At 55.3% G+C, this 10,360-nt stretch overlaps 1 protein-coding gene across 1 annotated transcript in view; it reads right to left on the bottom strand.

The window, feature by feature from the left end:
• Positions 1-6,110: 6,110 nt before the first annotated feature.
• C21H5orf52 (chromosome 21 C5orf52 homolog) overlaps positions 6,111-10,360 on the bottom strand; it is an 11,601-nt gene continuing 7,351 nt past the window's right edge. The window contains exon 3 of the mRNA XM_002719709.6: positions 6,111-8,735. Within this exon, the coding sequence (XP_002719755.3) occupies positions 8,547-8,735 (189 nt within the window). The 3' untranslated portion in view covers positions 6,111-8,546. The remainder of the gene's footprint in view (positions 8,736-10,360) is intronic.

Here is a 10,360-nt window from a genome sequence, read left to right as displayed (position 1 = left end):
AAAGCCGCTGCCAGCAGTGCCGGCATCCCATATGGGCGCTGGTCTGAGTCCTGGCTGCTCCACTTCCAACCCAGCTCTCTGTTGTGGCCTGGGAAAGCAGTAGAAGATGGCCCAAGTCCTTGGGCCCCTGCACCTGCATGGGAGACCCAGAAGAAGCTCCTGGTTCTTGGCTTCAGATTGGTGCAGCTCTGACCATTGGGGCCAATTAGGGAGTGAACCAGCGAGTGGAAGACCTCTCTCTCCTTCTTCTCCCTCTCCCTCTCTGCCTCTGACTCTCTGTAACTCTGCCTTTCAAGTAAATAATAATAATAATAATAATAATAATAAAGAAATATTGGGGGAAATGTGTTAAACCGAGGCCAGAGCGGAGAGCAAAGAGACCAAGGTGGACAAGCCGGGGAAGCAGAGCAACGGGAGAAGTCTGGGCGTGCTATGTTCCCATCAGCCCTCCAGGAGAGGAGCCGGTTAGTAAACAAATACCTGCAAGACGTGGCCCCGCCCCCTGAGACGTCAGGGCCTTACGTCATTAGTTCTGCCAGGGCAGGTGAAAAGGACGCACTGAAGGCGCCAGGTTTTCGCCCAGAGGACAGGGCGTGGCCAGACGCGCGAGGTCTCGTGGGCTGTGAGCGTCCTCGGAACTGGGCTCGCTTGTGAAGCTTCTTACGCGCGATTGCCGGTCAGCAGGTGCCACAGAAGACCGTGCCGGAGCCAGCAGGATCCGGAAGCCGCCATGACCTTACACAAACCATGCGTCCACAGGTGCACCTGCCTCAGCCGGAGTCCCTGTGGCCACGGAGGCCGTGTCAGAACGTTGGGTGCCAGCCTCCGGTCTTTCCTGTTAACTTCTCCCTGCCTCACCTCTGGAGCTTGCTCGCGGTTTCTATGGCATGCGTATTCCCACTGCAGTTCTCTGCTATTTCCAAATATTCCTTGGAGACTCTCTCTGATTTTTTTTTTTAGGTTGACAAAAGCAAAGAAGCAAAGACACCAGTGTGCACAATGCCCCACATCAGGAGAGAACAGTTTGTCTTGGAAATGATAAGTAGCTCAGCAAAGCTGAGGTAAAGGCCCGGCAGGTGTTTTGGTTAAGGTGCCACCTGGGCCACTGGCACCCCTGTTAAAGTGCCTGGGCCCCAGTCCCGGCTGTGGGCTCAGGCTCAGGTCAGCTTCCTGCTAACGCACACCCTGGGAGTAGCCAGTGATGGCTCAGGTACTGAGGTCCATGCCACCCACGTAAGAGACCGAGATTAAGTTCTAGGCTCTTGGCTTTGGCCTGGCCCAGCCCTGGATGTTACATTCAGGGAGTGAACCAGCAGGTTGAAGATATATATATATATCTCTCAGGTTATTTTTAAAAACGATAATGATTGCAATAGGCTCACAAATCAACTACATAAAAATTCAAAAGTTAAAGCCTCAACTTCCTAAAGTTACAAAAGACAAAACAAAAATACACATCGTTTTCGGTCTCCTTGAAGGTTAGTAGGACACCATTCAGAAAATAATAAAGGGGAAGAATTTAGCCTGTATCCTGCCTCTCCTGTGCTGCCTGAATCTCATAGCAACCGAAGAGTTTATGAGGGGAGACTCTTTAGAGAAGAAAGCTAATACATGCAGAAGAAATGACAGAGTCGGAACAAAGCACCACCCTTCCGGGACTCCCAGTGAGAAAGTGGACCAAGGTCAAGATCATCACCAGCTGCTAAGTTGGTGAGGTTGATGGAGAACTTTGGGAAAGAACAGGTGACATCAGCCGAACGTGCCGATCAATCTTGGCCTCACCAGAAACACAAGGACAGGCGACGCCGTGCGCCTCCTGCTGCGGCCCGGAAGGAAACACACAGCACAGCCCACATCCCAGACAAGCTGCGGCTGAGGCTAACCAGGCTTCCAGCTCAGTCATTATAAAAGAAGTGCAGGCAACAGGCGCACAGATTAAACTACATGAGGAGTGGAAGGAAATGTGATGGCCAGAGGGCCAGTGTGAGGAGCAGGCACTTGGCATAGTGGTAAAGATGCCATTTGGGGGGCAGCGTTGTAGCACAGTGGGTAAAGCCACCATCTGCATCGCCTGCATCCCAATGGGCACCAGTTCGTGTCCTGGCTGCTCCACTTCCAATCCAGCTCCCTGCTAATGGCCTGGGAAAAGCAGAGGAGGATGGATCAAGTGTTGGGGCCCCTACCACCCATGTGGGAGACTGGATAAAACTCTTGACTCCTGGCTTTGGTCTGGCCCAGCCCTGGGTGTTGTGGGCATTTGAGTGAACCGGTGGGTGGATGGATGGAAAGCAAAGCTCACCCTGAAAGCACACTGCTGTATACGCCCGGGGTTTTCTGGCATCGCTCAGAGCAGCAGCTATTTTGGAAGCGCTGTGTGTGCAGAGCTCTGTGCCCCATCGCAGGATCTGAGAGAGGCAGCCAAGGGCAGAGACCGCCCCCAGCTCCCCCACCCACGAGGTGCAGATGCAAGGGCTGCAGGTGGAAAGAGGCTCCCTCGGGGACCGGGGGCAGAAGGGCTCAGTCCAACGCGTGCCCTTGCTCTGTCCCCTCAGCGCCTCCCCCTCCCCACATCCCGGCCCTGCAGACTCTCAGGGTCAACAGCAGGACCCAGATCTGAAATGCAATAGCAGACAATACCTCCTGACTCTACCAGGGCATGGGCGGGGATGTGGGTCTCCTCGGCAGCACACACAGGCAGGCAGCCTGCTGAGCGCCTAAGCGCAACTGTCTGCTGACCCCTTGTGGTCACTATGGGATCTGCCTGGGTTCCACCACCTGGGCCTTGGGCACTCCCCTGGGACACTCTGGCCTGGTGACCTCATTTCTCAGAGCAGTTTCTCACCTTGTACCTTGTGAGGGCCTCTTGAAATCCTGGAGGATGAGGGGAGCTGGGGTTCCCATTCCCACTTTCCAAACGAGCTGGAGCATCCTGGGCTCCCGTCCCACATCCACCCCCAGGGGCAAATCAATTTCCCAGGTTCAAGGTAAAACAGGGCAGGGCCATCTGCTCCAGACAGCTGCTCCCCAGACTGTCAGCGGAGAGGGGTGACTCATCCGGCATCAGAGCGGCTCAGGGCCCAGGCACTCGCATCCCCGGGTCACCCCACTTGCCCATGCCGGTCAGGAAAAGCCAGAGGTGTCCCAGCAAACAGGAAAACCGGTTCCTCCACCTTTGCCTCCAGTTGCTGCTGAAGAGCCCACAGGGAGGAGCGGGCAGACGCACCGCACGAGAACTTGGAGATGGCTCTCAGCGCCAGCGGGCAGAGCTGGCTGTCTCCCCCTCCTCCCTGCCGAGCTGTCCCTCTGAGTCCAGCCGTCCTGTGCTTTCACAGGCCGCTGTGATGCCACTGAGCTGGGATTCTGAAGTCACTGCCCCTCCTGACAGACAGGGGCGAGGCCTACGGAGAGGGGCGTGGTCCTCTTAACACTTCCTCCCTGCCCTCTTTTTTTTTTTTAGATTGAGATTGATTGGTTGATTGATTGACTTCAAACTAAGAAAGAGGGGCTGGTGTTGTGGTGCAGTAGGTGAATCATCCGCCTGCGGCACCAGTTCTAGTCCTAGCTGCTCTTCTTCCAATCCAGCTCTCTGCTGTGGCCTGGGAAAGCAGTAGAAGATGGCCCAAGTCCTTGGGCCCCTGCACCTGCGTGGGAGACCCGGAAGAAGCTCCTGGCTCCTGGCTTCAGATCAGCACAGCTCCAGCAGTTGCGGCCAATTGGGGAGTGAACGAGTGGATAGAAGATCTTTCTGATTCTTCCTCTCACTGTCTGTAATTCTACCTTTCAAATACATAAGTATTTTAAAGAGAGAGAGAGAAAGAGACAGAGAGGGACAGAGAGATCTTCTGTCTGCTGGTTCACTTGTCAAATGGCTAAAACAGTAAAGATTAGGCCATGCTAAAGCCAGGAACCTAGAACTCCATCTGGGTCTCTCACAGCATCTGTCTCCCCCTCCCCTTCAACTCTGCCTTTCAAATAAATAAATCAGAGAGAGAGAGAAAGGGGGTGGGGGGAGGAGCTTCGACCACGGGGCTAGAAGATAATCTTCAGAGGAAGCCAGGGTTGCATTTGACCTGGGCAGGAGTCTTATTCTCTGAGCCCCCGTTTCTGCTCCCTAAAATGACCTATTTTGTGGTTGGGATGATTCAATGAAATCACGCTGGCAAAGAACAGAGCTTTGTGCCTGGCTCGTGGGTGCTCAGTGCATGTTAATACGCTGACGGCTGTGATTGCTGCACGGGCCTCCAGGTGAGAAGCTGTGCCTGTGTGTGTCCATCAGACATAATCTCTGAGCCTCTCCTTAGCTTCAAGGTTCTGTTCCCCTGGGTTGGGCGTTATGGTGCAGCAGGTTAAGCCCCTGCTTGGGACCCCAGCATCCCACATCAGAGCACCCCATCTGCTCCTCTTCTGACCCAGCTCCCTGCTAATGCGCCTGGGAAAGCAGCAGCAGATGGCCCAGGTGCCTGGGCGCCTGCACCCACGTGGGAGACCTGGATGGGGCTCCTGGCTCTTGGCTTCAGCCTGGTCCAGCCATAGCTGTTATGGCCATTTGGGGAGTGAACCAATGGGTGGAAAATCTGTCTACTTATCTCCCTGTCCTTCTGTCACTTTTTTTTTTTTTTTTGACAGAGTTAGAGAGAGACAGAGAAAGGTCTTCCTTCTGTTGGTTCACCCCCCAAATGGTCACTGCAGCCGGCGTGCTGTGCTGATCTGAAGCCAGGAGCCAGGAGCTTCCTCCTGGTCTCCCATGCGGGTACAGGGCCCAAGCACTTGGGCCATCCTCCACTGTACCCCCCGGGCCACAGCAGAGAGCTGGACTGGAAGAGGAGCAACCAGGACAGAATCCGGGGTGCTGGCACCACAGGTGAAGGATTAGCCTAGTGAGCCAGCCCCCTTTTTTTTTTTTTTAAGATTTACTTTTTTTTTTTTTTAAAGTCAGAGTTACAGAGAGAGAGAGAGAGAGGTCTTCCATCTGCTGGTTCACTCCTCAGATGGCCACAAGGGCCAAAGCTGGGCCGCTCTGAAGCCAGGAGCCAGGAGCTTCTTCTGGGTCTCCCACGTGTGAGCAGGGATCCAAACACTTGGGCCATCTTCCACTGCTTTCCCAGGTGTGTTAGCAGAGAGCTGCATGAGGTCACATCTAGGAGGCAGAAAGTTCCAGAAATGGTTTAGAGAAAGAGGCTGGGCTGCTGTGCAGGCCCCCCGGTGATTTCGGGACCCTGGAAGATCATCCGTCCTCTAGGTACCCAGAGAAAAAAAATGTTTTGTTGTTGAAATAAAATATACCAAGCCTAAGAAACAAAACAAAATGCTGCTGTCATTTTTTTATTTGTAAAGATAGCTTTTATAGTAACACATATTTAAAATCAATTTATTCTAATGAGTTGTGCTCAGCCAAGGAAACAGACAAGAACCTAGGAAAAGAAAGGCTGTTTTTGACTCCTGCTAAAAAGTAGCAGAAGCCCCAGGCGCCAAAGAGGATCATGAAGAAGAGGAAATACAAGCTGGAGCATCCGCCACCCGCCACCGTCCGGCCCAGGCTCCCTCGGCCTCAGGGCTCACTGGGATCCAGGAGAGAAGCAAGGCTGTCAGGTGCCAGGCAGCAGTGCAGGAGGGAGGGAGGGGGAGGAGGGGGAGGAGGAGGAGGAGGGAGGAGGGGAAAGGAAGGAGGGATGGGAGGGAGGGAAGGGAGGAGGAGAGGGAAGGGAGGGAGGAGGAGGGGGAAGGGAAGGGAGGGAGGAGGGAGGGAGGGAGGAGGAGAGGGAAGGGAGGGAGGGAGGAGGAGGGGGAAGGGAAGGGAGGGAGGAGGGAGGGAAGGGAGGAGGAGACGGAAGGGAGGGAGGAGGGGGAAGGGAAGGGAGGGAGGAGGGAGGTAGGGAGGAGGAGAGGGAAGGGAGGGAGGAGGAGGGGGAAGGGAGGGAGGGAGGAGGAGGGGGAAGGGAAGGGAGGGAGGAGGGAGGGAGGGAGGAGGAGGGGGAAGGGAGGGAGGGAGGAGGAGGGGGAAGGGAAGGGAGGGAGGAGGGAGGGAGGGAGGAGGAGAGGGAAGGGAGGGAGGGAGGAGGAGGGGGAAGGGAAGGGAGGGAGGAGGGAGGGAGGGAGGAGGAGGGGGAAGGGAAGGGAGGGAGGAGGGAGGGAGGGAGGAGGAGGGGGAAGGGAGGGAGGGAGACTTCCAAGGGCCTGGGATGGACTGAGGTCTTTACTAAGCAGCTGTAGTGATGCCGATTGATCCCCCCACCCCCACCCCTGGCCTGGAGTCCAGGACAAATGGTTGTAATTCTCAGCCACCAACTTGCTGCGTGACCTTGAGCAAGTCAGGCCACTTCTCCAGGCCTGTTCCCTGACTCGGGAAACGGAGGACACCTGGTTAACTTTAAAAACAAAAATGTGCGTACAGGGGCGACCACCAGGGACAGCGGGACACATACCCGAGTGCCGGGCTGGCGCCCCAGCTGCTCTGGCTTCCGATCCAGCTTCCCACCAGCGTGCACCCCCGGAGGCAGCAGTGACGGCTCAAGTATTTGGGTCCCTGCCACCCACGTGGGAGACCTGGGTGGAGCTCCTGGCTCTGCCTTTCACCTGGCCCAGTCTTGGCTGTTCCATGCTGTGGGCATTTGGGGAGTGAACCAACAGATGGGATTTCTCTTTCAAAGACAATGACAATTAAAAACATGGGCTCGGCCCTTACTCTGTGCACTGTCCCGATGCTGTGAGTGACACAAACAGGAGTAAAGGAGCATTTACCAGAACACCCCGCGACAGCTCCTTTATTAGGCACTGTGCCTACGGAGATGAGGGAGTCACACAGCCACCTCAGGATCCAGGACAGACCGGGGCGTGGCGCACAGGGCTCAGGGGGAGGGGCCTTCTCTGCTGGGGCCAGCTGGGGGCGCACCAAAGAAGGGAAACCTGAATGGAACCCGAAGTCTTGCACAGCCTCTGCCTGCCCCCAGCCCCCAGGGGACAGACCAGGGGTCTCCACAAAGATCGTGGGAACTGTGAACGCTCGGGCAGGAAATCTGGAAGTACGGATTGCCACGCGTTTCGCAGCAAAGTAAACTTACCTTTCCATTTCATTTCCCATGAACTTGTCCAAGTCCCTCTCATCCGAGGAATAGGACTGACACCGACAGCGAGGCAGGAATGAAGCCGCCCTAAGTCATCCCAGTTCAGACGGAGAGGAAACCCACGGGATGCAGGGGAGGGGCAGACAGGAACCGCCTCGTGGGCAGTGCCGCTGAGATAAGCCGTGGGAGCTGAGACATTCTAGAGGGTTCTTCACAGTGAAGGCACAGCGTGGAGACTCTCAGTGTGTGGCGGGCACAGCGCACAGAGCTCAGAGTGGGGACCAGCAAGGCCGGAGTCCTCATGACAACCTCGGGGAGTGCCAGGCCCAGGGCCAAGCCCGGGACGCCTCCGTCAGTACTTCACAGCAGATGCGCCTGCTGCTGCCCCCCACCCTTTCAGAGTAGGAAAACAGGGGCCTGGCCTTGGCCTTGTGGCACTGGGGGTGGGGGTGAGGAGAGGTCAAGCTGCTGCTTGCAACCCCGGCTTCGCTCATCAAGTTCCAGCCTCTCTGCTTCGGACCTAGCTCCCCGCTAGTGCTCCTGGGAAGGCAGCGGATGATGGCCCGAGTATCTAGTCCCTGCCACCCACGTGGGAGATCAGGATGGAGTTCCTGGCTCTGACCTTGGCATGGTCCAACCCTGGCTGTTGTGGCCATTTGGGGAGTGATTGGCAAAAGGGAGATCTCTCTCTCTCTCTCTTTCTCTCTCTCCCTGTCACTCTAACGGAGGCTGGAGGAGCTTACAAGGCACAGGGCTGATAGGCAGCTTCAAGAAAGAGCCACTTAAGCCAGGTCTGATGCCCAACCCTGACTTTTTTTTTTTTTTTTTTTGACAGGCAGAGTTAGACAGTGAGAGAGAGAGAGAGAGAGAGAGAAAGGTCTTCCTTCCATTGGTTCACCCCCCAAATGGCTGCTATGGTCGGCACCACGCCGATCTGAAGCCAGGAGCCAGGTGCTTCCTCCTGGTCTCTTATGTGGGTACAGGTGCCCAAGCATTTGGGGCCATCCTCCACTGCCCTCCCGGGCCACAGCAGAGAGCTGGCCTGGAAGAGGGGCAACCGGGACTAGAACCCTGGGTGCCGGCGCTGCAGGCGGAGGATTAACCAAGTGAGCCACGCGCTGGCCCCAACCCTGACCTCCTTACCACTGGAATGCCCGGTATTTGAGGCCCCTCCCATCTTAGCTATCACCAGCCCCACGTCCCTGTCCTGGCATGCCAGCGCACACACACATATGGGTACTGAAGGCTGAATTTTTTCCTCGGCCACGGGCTGGCCTATCAGCATCACCTTCTCCAGGACACGGGCGACGGCTGGGGCAAGGCACAGGAGCGCTGCTCAGTTTTGTGGTTTTTTTCTTTTTTGTGTGCTCTGCTGTCTGCTGGTCTCAGTTTATTGTTCCACGCCGGCGTGGGCTGGCTTCTTCCCAGCCTCCTCCTGTCAGACGGGCATATCACGGTGGCCCTGGGCACGTGGCTCTGCCCTGGCTAGGGCGGCTGGCTTCTCTTGTGGGGCTGGAACTTGTACACGGGCGGCAGGCTGTACAGGTACTGCCGGATGCTCATGGACTCCCGCCTCCAGCGCCCCAGCTTCCGGAGCTGTTCCAGCATGAACTTCTTCTTCAGGTGGTCATGCAGGTGGCTCATCTTTTTCTTGGTCTTCTCTGATGCTCTTATCTTAATGACAATAAAAAAAAAAAATCAGAGGTGAGGTCAGGAGCAAGGAGCCACTTCGAGGTCTCTGGGACTACCGGCATGGGGGTGGACAATGTGTAGGGTGGACGCCAAATTCTTCCAACAATTACCTTCACACATGGGGGCTTCGGCTTCTCCATTTGTAAAGAACAGGCATTAGGCTGGAGAACCCTCACCTCCGGCAAACTGCAGTCCAGGAACCTGACTTTGGCCCTGACAACCTCTGTACTTGAAGACGGATCAGAAAGACACAGGGGAGTCTCCTCCCACAATGCATCATGTGTTGCTTCCCACACACCGTGGCATCCCTGTATCACACCGAATTCTACTTATGTCGCCCACAAGGGGGCGTCACAAAGGTCAGGGAGATGCCAACACTGTGGCACCACCATGGGTTAAGCGGCTGCTTAGCACGCCAGCATCCCATACTGGAGCGCTGGTTCAGGCCCTGGCTGCTCCACTTCCAAGCCAGCTCCCTGCTGCCAGCCTGGACTTGGACCAGTACTGGGACCACTGCCACCACGTGGGAGGCCAGGATGGAGTTCCTGGCTCCTGGCTTTGGTCTAGTGCAGCCCTGGCTGTTGTGGACATTTGGAGTCTCTCTCTCTCTCTCTCTCTCTGTCCCTCCCTCCCTCCTGTGTCACTCTGCTTTCAAATAAATGACTTTAAAAAAAAAAAAAAAGTTCAGGGGGTCAGTACTGTGACATAGCAGGTAAAGCCGCCGCCTGCAGTGCTGGCATCCCATATGGGCGCCGGTTCAAGTCCTGGCTGCTCCACTTCTGATCCAGCTCTCTGCTGTGGCCTGGAAAGCAGTAGAAGATGGCCCAAGTGCTTGGGCCCCCTGAACCCATGTGGGAGACCTGGAAGAAGCTCCTGGCTCCTGGCTTTGGATGGGCGCAGCTCCAGCCGTTGTGGCTAATTGGGGAGTGAACCAGCGGATAGAAGACCTCTCTCTCTGCCTCTCTCTGTGCAACTCTTTCAAATAAAAAAATCTTTAAAAAAAAGTTCATGGAAAATGGAGTTAAAATATGCTTATTTTGGTGCAAAACAATGTTGACATCCATGCAGTTTTTTCATAGTATTCACTTTCCACGAATTGTCTCGAAGTGCCATCCTGTCACGTATCCTCTGTCCTCCTGACAACAAGACTGTGAGGTCCGGGAAGGCACAGCTTATCTTACTCATTCTTTTTTGTTTGTTTAGTAGAATATTTTGGTTTCAGTCCTGGGATTTTTTTTTTAACTTAAGTTATACAAGTTTCATATATTTCATAAACAGAGATTTAAGAACGTAGTGATACTCCCCCCCCCCAACTCAGTCATTTATTTATTCCAGTGAGCTGGCTGCAGGAGAGGATACAAATATCAAGGATAGGGGCCGGCACTGTGTCACAGTGGGGAAAGCACGCGTCCCATATGGACACCTGTTCGTGTCCTGGCTGCTCCGCTTCCAATCCAGCTCCCTGCTAATGATCTGGGGAAAGCAGTGGAAGATGGCCAAGTACTTGGGCCCCTGATACCCATATGGGAGACCTGGAAAAAGCTCCTGGATCCTGACTTCAGCCTGGCTCTGCCCTAGCCCTTGCAGCCATCTTGTGGGGAGCAACT

This window comes from Oryctolagus cuniculus, chromosome 21 (genome assembly GCF_051225735.1).
Source record: "Oryctolagus cuniculus isolate XC-2025 breed Fujian yellow rabbit chromosome 21, ASM5122573v1, whole genome shotgun sequence".
Classification (NCBI taxonomy): Eukaryota; Metazoa; Chordata; class Mammalia; order Lagomorpha; family Leporidae; genus Oryctolagus; species Oryctolagus cuniculus.
This window is presented reverse-complemented; position numbering and strand designations above follow the sequence as displayed.